Here is a 22,346-nt window from a genome sequence, read left to right on the forward strand (position 1 = left end):
CTCTCTCTCTCTCTCTCTCTCTCTCTCTCTCTCTCTCTCTCTCTCTCTCTCTCTCTCTCTCTCTCTCTCTCTCTCTCCTAATCTTTGCTATTAAGAAAAAAATGCTTGTTGTGGGCAAAATTAAGAAAAAAAAAAAAAAAGACCAGAGTACTAAAGACCAAGAAAAGATTCCTTTTACTTATGTTTACTTTTTTCCTTAAAGCTGTACTAATGCATTCTCAAAAGCAGCCTCAGGTGAAGGTGTATGATTCAATTACAGTCAATAGACATTTACTCCAAAGAGTGGTTTAGGGATTTAAAAAAAAATTTAGTGGACCTAGAACTTCATCTTTTTTTTGAGAGAATGATGAACTCTAACCATGGAGTGATATAACAAGAAGCAATACTGTTCTGAAATTACAGAAATTCCTATTTGTAGATAGAATAATGCTCTATCTCCTTAATTCATTCCATACTTCACAAAAAATTAAGAAATTTATCAAAGACAAGATTCCATGGCATAGGGACTTGTTGATTTAAACCCCACTAAGATCCTATGTGTTACAATCAAGGCTGGACACTGAAAAATGGGCTGTGTATTTAATATGCAATATGATTTAAAAAGAATTAAGGAATCTGAGGCAGAATCTTTTGAACTCAATGCCAAATCATATAAAACAAGTGACTACAAAAAAACATACCTGTTTAAAAAAAATTTATTTTAAGATGTAAATTTTATTGTTTTAGTCAATAAACTTAATTATTTTACTTCCCCCTATTGATTTGCATAGCCCTGTAACAATCAGGGAGAGAAAAGACTTTTCAAAAAAAGTAGTGCAGTCCCTGAGTTGATTTGAGGGAGCCTTTGAACCCTAAGAATCTAAGGAGGGAAGGCAAGAAAGGTAGGACAACCTCTGAAGAAGAGTGGAGATGGGAGGCTGTTTAGGCAACAGCCAAGCTTGTTTGGACCGTGGAGTACATGTAGGGAGCAACATGAAATAAGTTTGGATAGGGAGTCTGAAGTCAGACTGAGAAGTGTTTTGAATGCCAAGTTGATGAGGTTGCATTTTAACTTAATAGCAAGAGTCCCAGAAGGTGTTTGGGGGGATAAGTGCCAGGGGCAGACCTATGTTAAAGCAAAGAAATCAAATGAGAGGGCAATTGTGATAGCCTAGGTGATGCAGTACAGTACTGAAGGTCTGAAACTGGATGGTAGCCATCTAAGTTGGAGTGAAAACGACTAAGTATGAGATGTGAGAAAGAATTAAGGGTCTCCTATGGCAAAGATTTCTTGTAATAAAAACAAGAGACAGATATCTGTATTCTGGCTAATATCTGAGCATAGGCTGTGTCTACCAACACAAACAAAAACAGTCAAATGTAAATTTTTAAAAGTTCAAGCAAATTTGGATGTAGAGATACAAAGTCTCCAGAAAGTTTATATAAACACATTTTTTTAAACCCTTACCTTCTGTCTTAGAATCAATACAAGGCAGAAGAGTTATAAAGGCTAGGCAATGGAACAGCTAGGAAGTGTCTAAGGTCATATTTTAACCCAGGACCTCCTGTCTCTGGGCCTGGCTCTCAATCCACTGAGCCATCCAGCTGTCCCCTAAACAAAATTTTTATATTTTAAAATGCTCCTTAATTAGTGACTGCCAATTTCCTAAATAGTGCATAGTTTAAGACAGAAATCTGAATTACTGCAATTCAATGATGTTTGGTCAAACAACTTTATCAACAAATCAATCAAATACTTTTATCAATTAATCAACAAGTATTTAAGCAACTAATTTATGTTCAAGACTCTATCAAATTTGGGGCATACAAATAGACAAAAATGAAACAGTGCCTGCTCTGCTCTCAAGGAATATGTTTTACCCAGAGAAACATATCTATAAACTTATAAAAATTATGTATATATAAGTGCAAGGTAAATCTGGGGTACAAGGGCACCAATAACTGCCATGATCAGGACAGTCTTCATGTAGAAGATGGCTAAAGAAGGCTTAGAAGAAAACAAGGGAGTCTAAGAATTGAAGGTGAAGAAGGAGTGTGTCCCAAGAATAGGGGACAGCCAGTTCAAAAATGGATAGTATAATGTGTGAGGGACAGCAAGACGACTGGTGTGGTTGGCTTGTAGAATGTAGGAAGGAAAGGAATGTATCATAAAGCTGGTTGTGAAGGGCTTTAAATGTCAAAACAAAGAGTTTCTATTTAATCGTAAAGGCAAGAGGAAGCCACTGGAATTTACTAGATAAAGGAGTGACACAGTGTGACCTGCACTTTTAAAAATCTCTTTGTTAGACAGATTGGAGTGAGGAGAGAATGGAGGCAGGGAGAATGATGAAGAGTAATACTTAGGTGAGAGGTGATGATGGTCTGAGCTAGGGTGGTAACCATATTAGAGAAATCAGATATAAGAGATGTTGAGGGAGACAGAAATGACAAGATTTATGTATTTATGACAATATGTATTTTCTTATTTCACAGAGCAATTTTCTTTAATACCTACCTGATAATTTCTGAGCCAGGTTTCTGATAGCCTGAGATTAATAACTCCTCCTTTTTCTCTTAATTTTGTATAACACTCTACGAGTGGCTGAAGGATAAAGAAAAGATTCAGTTATTTTCTGGACATAAATTCAAGTACAGAATTTAGCAGTCTTTTTTATATCCCAAGCCTCCAGAATTCTATCTACTATATACACAGTCACACAAAAAGATCCTTGCCTACCCAATATAGTATTACCTCTTTATAATGACAGTAGATAACAAAAGGTCTTGAAGGAGCAACAAATTCCAACAAAGAAAGAGCCAGTGGTGTTGGGTGGTATCGACTGGCTATAATTAAACTGAAAAAGGTAAAAAAAACAAAAAAACAAAAAAACAAAACCAGACATTATTTTTGTCTTCAAGGAGAATAAACTATTTTGATAAGACTTTGAAATTATTATATGCATTCAACTATATAAACACATAAAAGAAATCCTTCAAGTAGCTTTCTAGAAACTCAAACCAAGAGTACTCAAGAGTTGCTACTTTCTCAGTATTAAGGATTAGTATTCATTGTTGGTATTTGGCAACTCTTAGAATTATTTTACTATCTTTAAAAGATTTTCTCAAAATTATCTGGAAACTAATTCATCACCATTTAAAATGGCCTACCAGATGACCAAACCTACCTCTTCTCCCAAATGTCTACGGGCCTATGAAAATTTTATTAGCTTTTTCTCCACTAGAGCACTGATGCACCCAATGAGAGTACGCTTGATTTATCTTCTGTGTTAATATGATGAGAGGCAACATGCTGTAGTGCATAGTACTCTCTTTAGAACTAGGACCACCTGAGTTCAAATGCTGACTCTGATTTATGGACAAGTGACTTAATTTCTCAGTGCTGTGGGTAACTTTCAAAGCCTAGAAATTGAAGAATAAGTTCCTATCTGCACTGGCAGAGAAAGCTCCAGAGAACCAGCTCCATACACCCTACAATTACAGGTCCAGTTCATAGCTCAGATTCTATCTATAGTAATATGATAAGAGCCTTTTCCTTTTACATTTGTATTTATACTCAGACTGATTTCTTTTCAACTCAGTTTATTTTCCTTCAGTTTCAAGAGTAGTATCCTTATTCCTACTAAAATCACAGGATCATAGACCTAGAGCTGAAAGGGACCTCAGAGGGCATCTAAACCACACTCTTCATTTTACATTTTAATGAAGAGGACTAGAGACCTTAAGTGACTTGTCCAAGGTCACATACACAGTATGTGGTAGAGCTAGAATCTGACCCAAGGTACTCTTTCCACACTATCACCTTTCCATTCAACCAGCAGAACCAAAGTCAAACAGAAAAGGGAAAGAGAAAGTAGAAGATTGCTAAGCAATTAATGGAGAGTAGTTTAAATCTTCTTGTAGCCAAAGTAACTAGTTCAAAGCAATAAACTAGTAATAAGAGGGATGAACAAGTGGCAGGATGACTAGAATGACATTTTTAAAAATAAATAAGAAACCATCTGTTTTTCTGGAACTTGAATAGTTCAGTGACTAATGATAAATAAGGGATGTGTACTTGATAAATGACATTGCCCACACTCACCCATCTGCATTTCTTTCACTCAATAGAGCAGCAGCTTCTATCTGTCTTTTCTTCTGTTGTTCTTGTTTTCTTTGGAATTCTTGAATCTTGAAAAATAAAATTTTTTTCAAAAAATCAATCAACTGTCTTGACCCAAAAACTCTATTGGATCTCCGGTCTGCTCCAGCATCATTTTAGCCTTCACTACCATTTCAGGCAGACACAATAGCAAGAAGATGCAACTTAGGAAGCAGCTATAAAAGTACTAAACATAAGAGATAGCCTAATAATTTGTACAGTTATTTCAACAAAAATTTATTAAGCACCTACTTTGTGCCAGGCACTGTGCTTTCATGGAGCATCAACTCCAACCCCTTCATTTTAATTAGAAATGAATTAGAAATGCTGACATTTGTATGGTCCTTTATAGTTTTACAAAGTGCTTTGCACACATTATCTCATCTGATCCTCAGAACAACCCTGAGGTGGGTGTTAACATTATCTTCATTCTACAGATGAGGAAGCTGAAACTGAAAAAGGTGACCTCCCCACTGCCACCTGGTTACTAAGTGTCAGAGGTGAACCCAGGTCTTTCTTGACTTCAAGCCCATTGTTCTTTCTACTAGACCAAACTAACTCTATAGATGAAGAAAGTGAAGGCCAGCCAGTGAAATGAAGGGAGTTGCCCAAGGTCCCAAAGGGAGAAAGCAGAAGGAAAGATTCAAATCTAGGTCCTTTGACTCCAAATATAAAGTGCTCTTTTCTCCCCCATTACACCACAGAATTCTCTTAAAGATCAAAAAATGTTTTCTCCAATAATTGTGACATTACAATTTGAGGGATAAAGGCAAATGACTTAGCAATAATTTAATTGAAGGAGTAACATTATGAGAAGGTGAGGCACCCTTACATAGTCTTTTTTACTTCCTCTTTCTTTGTGCTCCTTGAATTCTGGTTCTTGAGAAATGATCTCCATTGTTTCTTGTTGAGGATGGTTGTTTTCTATAACTTCAGCGATGTTTTCTTCTTTCTCCTTTGGAGAAGTCTGTAGGTCATCAAGAAGAATGCCATTGTTTTCTTCTACTGAAACACTGATGGATTCTGAAGGCAAAGCTTTAGAAGAAAATGTTCCATTTAGAAGACTGTTCACTTTGCCAAGGGGGAATTCATAAAGATTATTAAAGAAAGATTTTGGAAATCCAAAACAAGTTGTTGCTGCTCGAACAGGACCACCTCCAGGGTACATCTGTATGATTGACCCAAAACCTGAAAATGAAGAAAACACATCTTTAATACATGAAGGTGAATCAATATATTAAAAGATCCAGCATAAAACGCCCCCCCCCCCCCAAAAACCAGGAAAAGTATCTGCCAAGTTTTCCCCATCACTCATGAAACAAAGAAATTATATGGAATTTATAGAAGTTCTCTCAACTTGAGAACATGACAAGCTTCTCTTTGCACATATATTTAGTCCTGTTATTTCTCTTATATATAGAATGGCAACTTTCTGTAGTCCTGGCTCCTGAATGGGTAACTGCAAACTGCTTAAATCACTTTAATTGGGCCTTGGTTCAAGGACCTGTTATAAGATTATTTTTCCTTACATTTTTGCACATAAGATTTTGACATTTTACATTTCATTCACAAGTTAATTTTTTTCTCCTTTATTTGGATTTTATTTTTTTAAATTTCTTTTGTCAATTGATTTCATACAACCCTGTGACTCAGCCATGTATCCTTAGCTGACCTGGGATACCCTCTTCAGGGGAGAATGTGTTAGTTGGAATTTTCCTCAGGGGGGTGTAAGTTTTATAATCTATAATGTAAAATTTTAACTCTTTTTAGGAGTAATTTCAGGGGGGGGAGAATGTATAATTCTCAGAAGGAAATGTATGTTTTATAATCTATAATGTAAAGTTTAAATTCTTTGAGAGTAATTTCAGGATAAGAAATTTGCCATTTCCCCAGAATCCAGACAACGAACCTTTTTTGGAGAAGGCATCATGAAGATGCCTGAAGAACCTTCACTGAATCATGAAGATCCAAATTGAACCTTGGGGTACAGTTGATTGAACTATGGGGAGTTGAATACATTTGTTTTTAAATGTACACTGCCCCAATTGGCTTCTTGTCAATGCAGCTAGTTTTTATCCTCTTTTCTTTTATCCTCAAATTTCTGTAATTTAAAAGTTATGTTTACAAGTGCATTCAAGGAGACCAGTCTCTTTCCGCTCTCAGGGGAATGTGTTAGTGGAAATTTGGGGTTCATTTGAGTTTTAAATATTTAGATATATGACAAACTTCCTGTGGACATTTGGGGGACTTTGAAACTACATTTCCCATGATTCAATGGGTTTCTGGTCTTACGTGATGACATGAACCAATGTAAAGCGTAGCTTAAATAGAGAGGACTTGATTGGGATGTGGTCTTTTGGTACAAGGGAGCCAGGTAGGAGAAGGAGTGGTAGGGAATTTGAATTAGATCTTAGCAGGTGTTTGGTCATTTTTAATTTACCAACATGGCTTTAAGTAAAATATTAATACTTCTTTTAATATCCATCTATATCTATATTAATCATAACAGTTTGGCAAACCACATTGGAAACACAATTCTCAATTTTTCAGATATCCACACTACTCTGAGAGCATTTAAAATCCTCTCCAGAGCTATAGATTTGCTTCTGCCGTTTTTGTGCTTTTCTTTTTGGCCACTTTGCTCAGTTCTTTTGAGCAATTTTTGGAAAGGGGTACAAGGTCTTTTCAACTTTACAGCATGGAAAAGGTGCTTACTCTATGGTTCCTCCCAAGGAAATTTTAGGAGTCTGTTCACAGAGAGCTTCAAATATGCTAGAATTGAATTTGGTATCATCTTAAGTCATCCCACTTCAGGAAGGGGACACAGTGGCTAACTTTCTGATTCCATGTAGGAATCCATAAATATTACCAACAATATTATTACATCAAGATAGCAATGGTGTCAGACCTGCTGTCAAAACAATTCAACATCTTTCATCTTAAATCCAAGTGTGAACTATTTGAAATCTGGAAATTTCTTACCCCCCATCCGCTCCATTACAGCACCCAGCACCAATCCTGCACAAGTTTCCATCACAACCATTTTATTGCCAGCATGGATATTTCCCAAAGTCAACATCTGGGCCAGTGTATCATATCGCATGTAGCTAAGAAGAGAAGAATGATTACATCACTATTACTCACATTTCAAAAAATATTTTTTCTTGCACTATCACATAACGTCTATCTAATGGGCCACTAATTGTTTCTGAAGTGACAAAATAATTCAGGACTCATGAAGTGGTAGGATACTGTATGCAACGTGAGCAACTTCCCTAGTTTACTCAAAATCAAGATTTTATTACAACAAATTATTTTTTTTATTCCCCAATTTTCTATTTTTGAAAGGAAATGTGGCTTACTTAATTTTTCCAGGTTCTCTTGCATAATACATAATTGAAAGAATACGGGTAGATGGCTTCACAACAGTAATGATTGCTTCATATCTAAGATAAAACACACAAAAAAACTCCTTTTGTAGAGAATAAATGTTTTGGCCCTATCTTATTTCTACTTGCATCTTTCTAATACAATTCTTACTTTTTCTTCTTCTTCTTTATATATTTATCTTGGGCGAATTCTGTCTTATCTCGGAATGTTGTACTATTTTCAATTAACTGCTGAACAATTTCCTATAAGAAAAGTAAGTGTTATTCCACATCACATACCAAATAATTAAAATTGCTAGACAAAGGAAATAGGATCTTAATACGTTTACAAAAGTTTAATTCTAGGTCCTTTCACTTCATAAAAAAAGCATTAATTCAATTTCACTCAACAAATATTTATTAAGCACTGACAAGGTACAAAGCACTGTGCTAGATGCCAGAAATACAAAGACAAGAACTCCACCATACAAAAGCCTCATAAAGTTTGTACTCTATTAGGGAAATTACAACTGTATGCAGATATAAGCAAATAGAAGATGATTCAAAGAAGGAGAGAACATTAATAAATGGCAAGAGGTAAAAAGACCAAGGAAGGCTTCGTGGAGGAGTTAACATCTGAAGTAACCATTTAAAAATCAGAGATGAAAGGGAAATTCACTCCAAGTAAGGTAGATGAACTATGCAAATACACAAATGTGAATACTGGAAAATTGAGTTTAGGGAAGAGTTTGGATGAAACATAAATGTGCATGGGGAGTCATAACAGGAAATATGGCTGGAAAGGAAATATATTAAGGATAGTATCTGACACAGACAGGAGTCTATTTTATTCTAAAGGAAACTGGAAACTACTAACAGCTTTTGAGCAAAGAAGTAACATGGTCAGACCTGTGCTTTAGAAAGAATAAAGCAGAAGCAAGGAGAATAATTTAGAAGCTACTAAAGTAGTCCAGGTGAATGCGTAAAAGGTAATAGATTGTAGGGATATTACAGAAGTACAAAAGAAAAGAATTAGTAGCTAAGTACAGAAGAAGGGTGAAGGAGAAGAAAAAGTCAAAGTTTGGAAGATGAGCAAGTTCAGAAGGAAGATGAGTTCTCTTTCAGCCATGTTAAATGCAAGATGCCAGTCAGATAAATAAGTGGAGAGATCCAGCTGGAAGTTGGTAGTAACTGGCATTCATAGGAAAGATATGTAGATCTGAGTGGCATCTATGAAAAGATATGGTCATTTCATTCAAGGAAGAGGATTAGATTACTAAGGAAAAAAAATAAAGAAAGAAAACAAAAAGAAGGCCAAGGATAGACCCATTCTTAGGAGCATAGAAATCAATAATAATGAACCAAATATTTAAGTGTTCCAAAGAAGAACAGAACTCTTTCTGTTATTTTTAACTGAAAACGTTTCTTTATGTGTTTATTAAAAGAAGAGGTAATAATAATAATAATGTTTATACTTCCTCTGAATTCTATGCCTTACTTCACCAAAAAATAGGGAAATTCCTCAAATTCTCAAGATTACCTCTCCTTTAATGCCTTTGTCCTTCAAAGCCTTTATGTCATCTTGAGTAAGTTTCTGAGACTTTCCATCATCAACTATATTTCGATTATCAATTCCAGCTTCTTTAGTTTCTAAAGGAAAGAGATTGATTCATTATATTTTTATCCTAAAGTAACAATCTAAACTTTTTAATTTATAGGACAAATTTTTCACACTTAAGGTTGCTTTTAAAAAAACCATGACATATGATTTCATCAGGATGGGTGAAGAATTTCCTCACCCATGAAGATAAGCACCTTCTCTGCAACTTGTGGTCTCTGAGAATTGCCTGGGCCACTGAGAGGTTGAGTGACTTGCCTAGTGTTACATAACCAGTATGTGTCAAAGACGAGACTTGAAGTTAGGACTTTCTGACTGTGAGGCCATTTCCCTGTGCTCTAAAACCTTGAAGCTCCCTGTGGCCTCTATAATTTAATGCCAGGTACTTTAATGGATAGAGAACCAGACCAGGAGGACCTGGGTTCAAATCAGGCATTAGAAACATCTCCCTGCGTGACTTACCCACAGTGCCTGGCTCTTACCACTCTACTGCCTTGGAATGGATACTTTGTATCAGTTCTAAGACAGAAGGTAAGAGTTAAAAAACAACAACAAAACTTAAAGGCTCTCTTGTCTACAAGTCTAGTCCTCTATCCATTCCATGAGTTCATGAGTGTGTGAAATTATTTACCCAAGATAATAACAGCTAAAAACCTTAGAACCTAAATTTGCCATGATTCCAATGTTATTGGTATTATATATTATATTATTCTGAGTTCCTTAAAATACAACACTAAAATAATCTGTAATTTCTTAAAATGGAATTTAGAAGAAACTAAAGGTAAATGTAGACAGTAAATTCCTCAAAAGCCTCTGAATTACAAGGTCTTTTTGACTTAGTTTAAGTAACTATTTCCCATGCATAGAAAATAAGACATACCTGAAGTGATCTCTTCCATCATCTTCTTAGGTTGAAGGTTCCCACTATTAGATACTTCAAATGCAGTTCCATAACTGTGCCCAATGACATTATCCAAAAAAAACCACTGTTTCTCAAAGGTAACTTTTCTGAAAGACATTAAAAAGAAGGCAGTTAACCAAATAAGTTAGTTATAGTATCATAAAGCTAGTTAGAAGGGATATAGAAAGCCATTTAGTCCGATCCCTTCACTTTACAGATGAGGGCCTGAGACTCAAGGGAATGAATTAAGTGATTCGTCCAAGGTCACACAAGTAGTAAATATCAGAGGTCATCAGACTCTAGAGCCAGTGTTCTTTCTATTATATCACTATGATGTGAAAAAAGACAATTCAACAATTTTATGTTTTTCATTCAAAGGGGTCCTATGAACAAAAGTCAGCAATATCATCACTGATGTTGTGAGGAAGATTATTTAGTTATCATTTAGGAGACCTAATAGGAAGGGCAATCAATATTTTTTTAAACTTCAGGTTTTTTTGGATGAAGGAGAAGTTGAAAAATAGTTTGAATAAGCAAACAATATTATTATACATAAAAACATCAAACCTTCATTAAAAACAAAAGTGCAAGAGCAGAAAGACCAGATTGGCTAAAGAAGAAATTGTACAATTTCTGTTCATTTAAAATGCCATTCATTCTTCTGGAATCATGGAAGTAATAAAGACTTCATGAAATTATATAGTGTAATCACTTCCCCTACAGGCAGGTGACTATCTAAGACATCCAATATAGACACCTACAAATAAATATCACTGCTACTTTATAAATTTGAGAAATGAGTCTATCATTTGCTGACTAATTAATGGAAAAATTCAGAAATCTTCATGTATAATTCTATACGTTTATTTCATGGCAAATCAGAAACAAATGGAAGATGTTCAAATGATGCTACGATGATTAGATGAAGCAACTAGAAATAGAATATAAGTTCTTTGATTGTTTTACTTTTTTATCTTGGTATACCCAGCACAATCCCTGGCTCATAAAAGCCACTTAATAAATGGTTGTTGATTGACTGATTTTTAGTTTAAAGAGGAGAGTTAGCACTTAAGCTCTTTGAGGGCAGGGAGTTTTTATGTTTTTGTCTTTCTCCAAAGAACTTAGTGGAGGATTGGGAAAAAAAAATTATAGCAACTGTCTCTGACAAAGGTCTCATTTCTCAAATATATAGAGAACTAAGTCAAATTTATAAGAATATGAAATATTGCCCAATTGATAAATGATCAAAGGATATAAACAGGTAGTTCTCGGATAAAGAAATTACAACTATAGTAATATGAAAAAAATATTTCAAATCACTATTGACTGGAGAAACGAAATTTTAAAAATTCTTGAAACACCACTGTAAACCTATCAGATTGGCTAATGTGACCAAAAAAGAAAATGACAAATGCCAGAGGGGATATGGGAAAACTGGAACACTAATACATTGTTGGTGGAACTATGAACAGACAGAACTTTTTCTGGTGAGCAATATGGAATGACACTCAAAGGGCCATAAAGGTATGCATACCCTTTGACCCAGCAATACCATTTCTGAGTCTGTATGCCAAAGAAATCAGAGAATGGGAAAAGGACTTACTTTTACAAAAATATTTCTCACAGATCTTTTTGTAGTAGCAAAGAGTTGGAAACTGAGGGGCTGTCCATTAACTGGGGAATGGCTGAATAAGCTACGGTATGATTGTAATGGAATATTATTGTGTCATAAGATATGACAAACAGGATGAGTTCAGAAAAACCTGGAAAGACCTATATGAAGTGATGAAAAGTGAAATGAGTAGAACCAGAATAAAACATTAGTAACAGAAATATTGTACAATGATCAACTGAGGACTAAACTATTATCAATAAAACAAGGTTCCAAGAGTACCCCAAGGGACTCATGATAAAAAAATATTAATCATAGCCAAAGGAGGAATTATTGGAATCTGATCACAGATCAAAGTACACCATCTTTCACTTTATTTCCATCATGAATTTTGTGTTCTATGTGTGATACAGGTCTTTTCTCACAGCATGGGAACATAGAAATATGTACAGCATGAAAACCCAAATATAACCTATATTGGACTATTTACCACCTAGGAGAATGGGAGAGGAAGAAAATCTGAATTTCAAAATGTCAGAAAACAACTGTTAAAGATTGTTGAAAAAATTTTAAGTCAAAAAAATTTAAGTAAGAATTTAATATAGGAACTAGCCATTAGTAATAATTTTTTTAAATTTTTTTTTTCTAGAAAAAACATTTCCATGGTTCCATGATTCATGTTCTTACTCTCTCCCCCTTAAACTCCCTCCACCCCCACCTCCCAGTAGCCAGCACACATTTCCACTAGTTTCTTCATGTGTCGTTGATCAAGACCTATATCCCTATTATTGATGTTGTACTAGGGTGGTCGTTTTAGAGTCTATATCCCAAATCATGTCCTCATCAACCCATGTGTTCAAGCAGTCGTTTTTCTTCTGTGTTTCTACTCCTGTAGTTCTTCCTCTGAATGTGGCTAGTTTTCTTTTCCATAAATCCCTCAGAATTGTCCTGGATCATTGCATTGCTGCCAGTATGGAAGTCCATTACATTCGCTTTTACCACAGTGTATTAGTCTCTATGTATAATGTTTTCCTAGATTTGCTCATTTCACTCTGCATCAATTCCTGGAGGTCTTTCCAGTTCACATGGATTTCCTCCAGTTTATTATTCCTTTGAGCAAAGTAGTATTCTATCACCAACAAATACCACAATTTGTTTAGCCATTCCCCAAATGATGAGCATACCCTTGTTTTCCAGTTTTTTGCCACCACAAAGAGCACGGCTATAAATATTTTTGTACATGTCTTTTCCCCTGTGATCTCTTTGGGGTACAAACCCAGCAATGGTATAGCTGGATCAAAGGGTAGGCAATCTTTTAAAGCTCTTTGGGCATAGTTCCAAATTGCCATCTAGAATGGTTTGATTAATTCACAACACCACCAGCAGTGCATTAATGTCCCAATTTTGCCACATCCCCTCCAACATTTATTACTTTCCCCTTCTGTCATTTTAGCTAATCTGCTAGGTGTGAGGTAATAACCTGAGTTGTTTTGATTTACATTTCTCTAATTATTAGAGATTTAGGACACTTTCTCATATGCATATTTATAGTTTTGATTTATCTGAAAATTGCTTCTTCATGTCCCTTGCCCATTTATCAACTGGGGAATGGCTTTATTTTTTTGTACAATTGATTTAGGTCCTTGTATATTTGAGTAATGAGACCTTTGTCAAGAGTTTTTTGTTATAAAGATTTTTTCCCAGTTTGTTGTTTCCCTTCTGATTTTGGTTGCATTGTTTTTGTTTGTACAAAAAAATTTTGATTTAATGTAATCAAAATTATTTATTTTACATTTTGTAATTTTTCCTAATTCTTTTTTTTTATAATTTTTATTTTTTAGAAAAGTTATCATGGTTACATGATTCATGTTCTCACTTTCCCCTTCACCCCCCCACCTCCGCCCCCATAGCCGATGCACATTTCCCCTGGTTTTAACGTGTCATTGATCAAGACTTATTTCCAAATTGTTGATAGTTGCATTGGTGTGGTAGTTTTGGGTCTACATCCCCAGTCATGTCCACCTCAACCCATGTGTTCAAGCAGTTGCTTTTCTTCTGTGTTTCCTCTCCTATAGTTCTTCCTCTGAATGTGGGTAGTGTTCTTTTCCATAGGTCCCTCAGAATTGTTATGAATTTTTCCTAATTTTTGCTTGATTTTAAAATCTTCCCTTTCACAGAGATCTGACAAGTATACTATTCTGTGTTCACCTAATTTTCTTATAGTTTCCTTCTTTATATTCAAGTCATTCACCCATTCTGAATTTATTGTGGTGTATGGTGTGAGATGTTGAGCTAAACCTAATCTCTCCCATATTGTTTTCCAATTTTCCCAGCAGTTTTTGGCAAATAGTGGATTTTTCTCCCAAAAGTTGGGCTCTTTGGGTTTATCACAGACTGTCTTGCTGACATCACTTACCCCAAGTCTATTCCACCGATCCTCCCTTCTGTCTCTTCGCCAGTACCATATTGTTTTGATGACTGCTGCTTTATAGTATAGTTTAAGATATGGTATTGCTAGGCCACCTTCCTTCACTTTTTTTTTCATTATTTCTCTTGATATTCTTGATCTTTTTTTCTTCCAAATGAACTCTGTTATAGTTTTTTCTAATTCTGTAAAAAAGTTTCTTGGTAGTTTGATAGTTATGGCATTAAATAAGTAAATTAATTTGGGAATGGTCATTTTTATTATGTTAACTCATCCTACCCATGAATAATCAATATTTTCCCAATTGCTTAGATCTAGTTTTAATTGTTTGTAAAGTGTTTTATAGTTGTGTTCATATAATTCCTGTGTTTGTTTTAGTAGATAGATTCCTAAGTATTTTATATTGTCTAAGGCATTGATGGTCAAACGACAGCCCTTAGGCCAGATGCAGCCCCCTGATGTGTTCTATCCAGCTGGGCAACATTATTCCTAATCTGACAAATACAATGAGTAGGATACAATACAATGAAACTTTGAAAGAGTTGCCTTGGAAACAGACTGACAGATGAGCATTTCCTTTCCTTTGGCTCCCTCTTTAAAAAGTTTGCTCATCACTGGTCTAGGGTGATTTTAAATGGTGTTTCTCTTTCTAACTCTTGCTGTTGCGATGTGTTGGAAATATATAGAAATGCTGATGATTGTGCATTTATTTTGTATCCTGCAACTTTGCTAAAGTTGTTGATTATTTCTATTAGCTTTTTTTGTTGATTCTCTAGGATTTTTTAAGTAGACCATCATATCTGCAAATAGTGATAGTTTAGTCTCCTCACTGCCTATTTTAATACCTTCAATTTCTTTTTCTTCTCTAATTGTTAATGCTAGTGTTTCTAGTACAAAGCTAAATGATAGAGGTGATAATGGGCATCCTTGTTTCACACCTGATCTTATTGGGAAGGCTTCTAATTTATTCCCATTGCATATGATGCTTGTTGATGGTTTTAGATATATTCTGTTTATTATTTTTAGGAAAGGTCCATTAGGTGATTTAAAATAACAAAAGAGGAAGTTACAAAATGGCAAATGTTTCAAAAGCCAAAGATATTAAGTATCTCCAATATTATTAATATCTCCTTGGGTTTTATTTCTAGGAGTTGTCTCTACTTAAAAGTTTCTAACTCCTTTTACTGTAAGGAAAGGTTCTTCTTCATTTACTTCCTTCCATTGATCAGGAAACAAAAGAAAGCTTCCTTTTCAGAACTTAAATCCCAGGGTGGGTCAATAGATATTAAAAACCAGTTGACTGACCACACTTTCACACAACTATAGATTCAGTTACATTTCAAAGAAACCACAGATCTTGTTTGATGCTTTACTATTAAAAACTCTTTACCCTTCAACCTCTATATACACATGCCTTCTAGAATGAAGGTCAAAGGTCAATTCTTTAAGTTCCTACTCTGTGCAAAGGTCCTTACTAGGCCCAGTAGAAGATAAAGTCTGGTCCTTAAAGAGCAAATAATTTACCTGGGAAAACAAGTAAATCATATGTAGAATATATGTCATGGGAGTAAAAAAGATTTTTTTGTACAAGATTTTGCACAAGATATGTGAATTCTTTAATATAAAAACTTCTACCAATGTAGGGAGGATAAAGATAATTTTAATGTTTCACAAATCATTCTTATTGAATGTATATGGAATATAAAGTTAGTTTTGGGGAAGAAAAGAATAAGAAAACAAGATTCCTACCCTCATACATAGAGCTTGTAATCTAGAGAAGATAAAAAGTGCAAAATAATGTGCTATACATTCACCACATAATAAAAGTCTTCCTCGTATTCTTATGACAATGCAAGGCTACTAGTGGAGCAATCCAGCTGCATACTTGTTATCATTATTTTTGCCACATGACCAGGTCATCTTATCTTTCTATCATATACTTCCATGATGATGCCTTTTGCTCAGATCCATCAGAGTTCCTTGACATTTATTTATAGGCTATAGCCTGCCCCAAATTACCAGAAATCTCTCCATTATCCTCTGTGCAATAGTTATTTCTAATTATATTGAGGCAGTTGTTTTCAATGTCATGCTGCGATATAGCAAAATTGGAAGAATGTTAATATTAATAAAGTAGGCCTGTGCTTACATGAGAAGCTTGGGGTCAGTAAAGGAGCCTCATAATTTTCTGAAGGTGATTCAGTCCTCTTCTCTAACCATGTGGGCTTGACCTCTAATCAAAATGCTTCAATCATTCCCACTCCTGCTCTTTATTACATGTCTGACTTTGGGCATGTTGCTTAATTTCTCTAGGGTTTCAGTTTCTTCACTTGTCTAATGAAGAGATTGAGCTATATACTTTTTGTATTATGGACTCCCTTGTATCATGGAGTCCAGTCTAACCTTTAGACTCATGATGACAAACCTACAGTATGTGTGCCAGAGGGGGCAGGCAGAGTGCTCTCTATGGGCACACAGGCCAACCTTGCCACTCCCCCATCCTCTCTTTCCCTCCCCCAGAGTTCCTTACTAGAAAGGCAGAAGGACTCAGGTGGGCTGCTCCCCCTTTCCACCACACCTGATGACATTTTTTTGCATCACCCACCCCTCTCCCAGAAGCCCAATGGGAGCGCACAGGGGGTAAGGTGGGTGGCTCATAGGTGGCAGAACTGGAGGGGAGCGCAGTGCTCAGGCCACTCTCCTCGCCCTCTCTATGCTCACTGAGAACATTCCTTACTTTGCCCGCTCCTCCATTCAGCAGCCCAATGGGAGAGCTTTCCTCCCTCTCCTGTGTGGGGTAAGGGGGGGAGAGGCAGGGGCAAGATGCATGTGGTGGTGGTGGTGGGGGGGGGGGGGATGGCATGAAGTCTCTAAAAGCTTTGCCCTGCACTAGACTAAAAGGTCTCTGCCCACTCTAATCTTTCTCCATTTAATGACTAAAGTGATTTTTCTAAAGCTTAAGTGTGACTATATCACCCAATGGACTTCAAAGGCTCCCTATTACCTCTAGTATAAAATATAAAATCCTCTATTTGATGTTCAAAGCACTTCATAACCCAGCAATTCCTCTCACCTTTCCAGTCTTCTTCTGACCACGCCCCACCCCCTCATTCTCTCTGGCCCACAGATACTGGCCTCCTGTTTGTTTCTCAAACTAGACACTGCATCTCTGGGGTCCAGGCATTTTCACTGGCTGTCCTTGGAATGCCCTACCTCCTTATCTCTGCTTCCTATTTTTCTTCTAATCCCATCTTGTACCCAAACCTTTCCTAACCATTCTTAATTCTAGTGTCTTCCCTCCATCAATTATTTCCTATTTATTCTTTATATAACTTTTTAATACATGGGTGTTTGCTGGTTGTCTCCCTCCATTAGTCTGTGACTTCCTCAAGGGCAGGACTATCTTGTGCCTCTTTGTATCAGAGCTTTAGCACAGTGCCTGGCACATAGCAGGTACTTGATCAATGCTTACTGCCTGACTGGTTGAAATCCCTTCCAACTCAAATCTATGATCCTATGAGCCCTACTGCTTCAAGGATAAAATACAGACTCTTCTGTTTGGCATTTAAAGTCCTTCACAATCTGTCTCTAGAGTCTTCCCTTTCAGCCTGACTGCTTGTTACTCCCCCTCTAGCACTCTATGTTCCAAGGCAAACTAAACTACTTGGTGTTTCCCATACTTAACAATCCTCTCATTTTTGTGCACACAGGCTTTCTTCCTTGTTTTGTTCTTCCTCGTCTCTTCTTTCTAACTCCTAGATTCCTATAAGGCTTGGTTCAAATGGTTCTCTTCATAAGAAGCCTTTCTTGATACCTCAGTTGTTAGTCTCCTTTCCCTAAATTATTTTCCATTTTTTATTGATATATTTAGCATTTACTTAGTAGTGCACATGTTGTTCCCACATCCTCTCCACCCTATTCTCCAAGTTGAAAAAAAGCTCATTATATTAGGGACATTCATTTTTATCTTTGAATCTCAAGTGTCCAGTAAAATGTATGGTAAGTGATTAATAAGTGCTTGCTGAATTTAATTGGTCTCAAATGCCATACTCTTTATAAAGTTAAGTTTGGAGTTCAGAAGAAAGGTATGAAGATGAGAGGGTGCTTCCTTCACTGGAAGATTTAAAAGTCAGAGACTTAAATGGTAATCTGGCAGCAGTGTTACAGAAATGATTCCTAGTCAGGTATGGACTAGCCATACTGGCTTCTCAGATCCCTTTCCCATCTCAAATTACATGTGACCAATTTAGGAGTCTTCAACAAAGAAGTTATATTTGTAGAAACTGAAGGAATGAACAAAATTGCCTATAATGAGAACATAGAGAGAAGATGACCAAGGGAATATCCATCTTAAGAGACAAGGAAGAAGAAGAAACAGAAAGGAAATTGGAAATACCTGGAAAGAAAAGGAAAATTCAGACTCTCCAAATCAAAAAGGCTATGAAAAATCTAGGCTAACCCATAAATGAACAAGAATCCCTCTATAACATACATCCAACCAGTTATTCAGCCTTTGACTGAAGTCCTTTATGAAACACCAGGCTACCTAGAGAGGTAGTCCATTTCACTTTTTGTATGACTTTATTGTTATGGAGCTTCTCTTTAAGAAATGCAAATTAATTCAAATCTGGCCTCAGACATTTCCTAGCTGTGTGACTCTTGGCAAGTCACTTAACCCCCATGGCCTAGCCCTTATTGCTCTTCTGCCTTATCAATACATAGTACTGATTCCAAGATGGAAGGTAAGGGTTTAAAAAAAAAAAAGAAAAATGCAAATTAATACGACTCTGAGGTACTGTCACATACCTGGCAGATTGGCTAATGTGATAGAAAAGGAAAATGATAAAAGTTAGAGAGGATATAGGAAAATTAGGACTTTCCGCGCACAGTTGGTGAGGTTGTGAACTGATCCAACTATTCTGGAAAGCAATTTAGAACTATGCTCAAAGGGCTATAAAATTATGTATACCATCTGATCCAGCAATGCCACTACTAGGTCTGTATTCCAAAAAGATTTTTTTAAAAGGGGGAAGGAGGTGGAGGACCTCCCTGGACAAAATTATTTATAGCAGTTATTTTTGTAGGAAGAAAGAAATGGACATTGAGGGGATGCCCATCAATTGGGGAATGGCTAAACAAGTTGTGGTATATGATTGTAATAAAATATTATTGTGCTATAAGAATGATGACCAGGAAGATGTCAGAAAAATATGGAAAGACTTAATGAACTGATGCAAAGAAATGTGAGCAGAACCAGGAGAACATTGTACACAGAAACAGTAATACTAAGAAATGAACAACTGTGAATTATTTAGCTATTCTCAGCAACATGATGAATAAAGACATTTTCAGAGAAAGAACTGACAGAGCCTGAATACAGATCAAAGCATACTATTTTTCTACTACAACATAAAGAATATAGAAATATATTTTGTATGATAACATATATCATACTGATAATTATGTTATATTATGTAGACACTATTATATTTCCTACATCACAACTTTCTCCATTGCAGTTTCAATAAGTCACAGATTGGTAAAAGAAGTTAAATAGGGACTTTTTTTTAAATTTTGCAGAAGCTGCAGACAATATGTGAAGCCAAGTAGACAACACAGAAAAAGTTCTGAAACTCAAAAATGCATAACATATATGGAGAGTATTGAATTTTTACAATAAGGTACACACACTAAATACCCCATAAAAGAAAAATTAAAAATTCAGACTTCTTCTCTAGTAGGAACAGTCAAAAAATTTTACAGAGATTTTCCAGATCATGAGGGCACAACTGCCCCTGATTCTAGGGATATGGAAGGGATACTTGTATGTATATTAGTAACTGATATCAAATTGCTGTTGCAGGGAGAGAGGAGAGAAGATGATAGAGAGAATGTAGAACTCAAAAGGTTAGAAAACAAATGCCAAAAAATTGTTTTTTTTTACATATAATTGGGAATAAACAAAACATTAATGAAGTAAAAAACAAAAATAAGAAAAAAGTTTCTCTTAAATCTAGCCTAGTTTAAGATTGCACCTCTACAACTTCTATCCCATTCTACTTAAAAGTCATCTGGTCCAATCACCTCATTTCATATGAAAAAACTTTGAGGTCAAGAGAGTAAGAATAATTTGCCCAAGTCCCTACTGACTCTAAATCAATTGCTCTGCAACTTGAAGGCCCATTTGATATAGGATAACAAATTTAGGGTGGATCCAATCAACAAAGTTGTGTGCCTTCCTCTAATGCTGTTCTATAACACCAGAGAAAGGTGGTTGGGGGTAATCTAGAGTTCAAGTTTGGCCAAGTATGAGTGACAGTTGGGCAGAAGGGTAAGTGACTCAGTGTAGAGAAAACTGAATAATTAACCCGGTTAAGTAGAATGAAAACTTGGAAGAGAAGGAACTGAGTGAATGAATGAATAAGAATTTATTAAGCACAAGGTGCCAAGCCTTGTGAAAGAGCAGGGGTGACAGCTTGAAAGAGCATGAAAGGGGTAGAGACTGAAAGTCAAAGGTGAGGACGGAGAATACGTGTAGAAGTGAAGCAAAAGGAGAGATAGAAAAGTAGGAAGTTTTTCCTCAGAAGAATTTCAAGAGTTCTCCATCATCCAAGTGGAACACTAATGAGTGATGGGGAGAAGAAAGGTATGAATCATCTTGTCCTCCCCCACCCCCACCCTGCCCCGTGTGCGGCTGAGGAGTGAAGGGATAGGTCCCTAGAGCTGAGAAGATTGGTGATGGTCCCGGAAGGCGGAATGTTAGAGGATATCTACATGTGAGCTTAAGTTCTCAAGTAAGGGTCGGCGTAGGGATGAAGAGAAAGACTGAGAGCTAGGTAATGAGCCTCTGGAGAAAGAAGAATGTCCTGGGAGTCGGTAAAGAAGGCATTACCTTCCTCTTTCTCCCTCCCTTGCCCACCTTTTGGATGAAGTCCCAAAGCTAGGCAGTGTGCACCTCAAAGGAAGCGGGGCTGCTGAGTGATGGCGACAGAGAGTGTGCAAGGGCAATGTGCCCACTTCTCCTCCTGGCCCAGTAAGAGAGGTACTAGAGCAAAGGTGCATCTAATTTCAGATTGGGTGGCCAGGAAGGCAGAGTTGCTTTGGCCTTCTGGAAGAAGACTCTGAAGGGAAGGGTTCTCTGTCTCTTCTCTTCCTCTCTTCTCCAGTCCAGGGGACTTTTACTTACTTTCTCCGCTGCACTTGTACGGCTTTGAATACGTCCTCTCTCTTCAGCACCACAAAGTCCCCATCCCGAATGTGGTGGTCCTGCTGGCCAGGTTGCTCCACGCACTTCTCCATGGCGCCTCCTCCAGCCGGCCCCTCTCCCTTCGCTCCTTCCATAAGATTTGATTGCCCAAAGCTCTGGCACCACGCGCCGCTTACTCTCCAGCAACAAATCCAGAGCACGCCGCTTCCGCTTTCCGGCCAGGCCGGCTCAGCCCCCCTTCAACTTCCGTCTGACCAAGTCTCCGATTGGCCTCAGCTTGTTCTATTGCCTCCCTTTCCATAGCTGCTTCTCTTGGGCGGAAGTGCGTCATTCCGGCGCGAAAAAAAGAACCTGGGGCTGGAGGAGACTGCTGGATATTAGATTAGGCACTTCTGGAATCTCTTCTGTTATCCTCTGGCCACCGAACTCTGGATCTTGGACTGCTTCTTCTCCCGCCCTGGAGGTCACGGCCCGCGGCGCCAGAGAGCCTGGTTTGTTTTTCGTATATCCTTTCGCCATCCTTGAGCAGCACCTTTTAAGATTCTGTGGGGAGAGTGAGAAGAACCCACGGTCTCAGGCCCGGTTGTAAGCGGCCTGTGCTGCCCCTGGCAGTGCTTGCACCCGTACTTGCCCTACTAATGGGCGGGGGAGGGAGGGACCTTGGGCATGGCACGGGGCAGACTATGGGAAGCCAGACTTGGTCCTTATTTCTTCATTCGCATGTTACCTCCCCTTCCCCCTTTGGCTGGGGAATGTAAACTCGTGGAGCATTCAATCATTCCTTCTTGCCATTCTAGGCTATATATTTTTCTTTTTTTAGGCCATATATTTTTCATATAAATTCCTATAAATTTTTCAAAGCAGAGCTCCCTGACTAGCTTCAGGCCTCCTTTCAGGTCAGAGGTTCTTTGTCATGGCAATCTGGAGAAGCCTGAAGACCCCTCCTCAAAATAATGTTTTTAGACGCATTTTGAAAAATAGGAATAAAGGAAATGAATTATATTAAAACACAATTACCAAAGGTTTTTTTTTAGTCCAGGGGCCCCAAATTAAAATGTAAAGACTTTAAAATAAATT

At 37.0% G+C, this 22,346-nt stretch overlaps 1 protein-coding gene across 1 annotated transcript in view; it reads right to left on the bottom strand.

Annotated features, from left to right (window-relative positions):
* Window positions 1-21,443, bottom strand: part of TRMT6 (tRNA methyltransferase 6 non-catalytic subunit) — a 24,793-nt gene extending 3,350 nt beyond the window's left edge. Inside the window, exons 1-10 of the mRNA XM_044660703.1 lie at window positions 21,249-21,443; window positions 10,005-10,132; window positions 9,047-9,156; window positions 7,679-7,770; window positions 7,501-7,584; window positions 7,121-7,245; window positions 4,971-5,326; window positions 4,082-4,167; window positions 2,732-2,834; window positions 2,495-2,581 (exon numbers count right to left, since the gene is read on the bottom strand). Of these exons, the coding sequence (XP_044516638.1) occupies window positions 2,495-2,581; window positions 2,732-2,834; window positions 4,082-4,167; window positions 4,971-5,326; window positions 7,121-7,245; window positions 7,501-7,584; window positions 7,679-7,770; window positions 9,047-9,156; window positions 10,005-10,132; window positions 21,249-21,403 (1,326 nt within the window). The 5' untranslated portion in view covers window positions 21,404-21,443. The remainder of the gene's footprint in view (window positions 1-2,494; window positions 2,582-2,731; window positions 2,835-4,081; window positions 4,168-4,970; window positions 5,327-7,120; window positions 7,246-7,500; window positions 7,585-7,678; window positions 7,771-9,046; window positions 9,157-10,004; window positions 10,133-21,248) is intronic.
* Between the last annotated feature and the right edge of the window lie 903 nt (window positions 21,444-22,346).

The sequence above is a fragment of the Gracilinanus agilis genome, chromosome 2, assembly GCF_016433145.1.
Source record: "Gracilinanus agilis isolate LMUSP501 chromosome 2, AgileGrace, whole genome shotgun sequence".
Classification (NCBI taxonomy): domain Eukaryota; kingdom Metazoa; phylum Chordata; class Mammalia; order Didelphimorphia; family Didelphidae; genus Gracilinanus; species Gracilinanus agilis.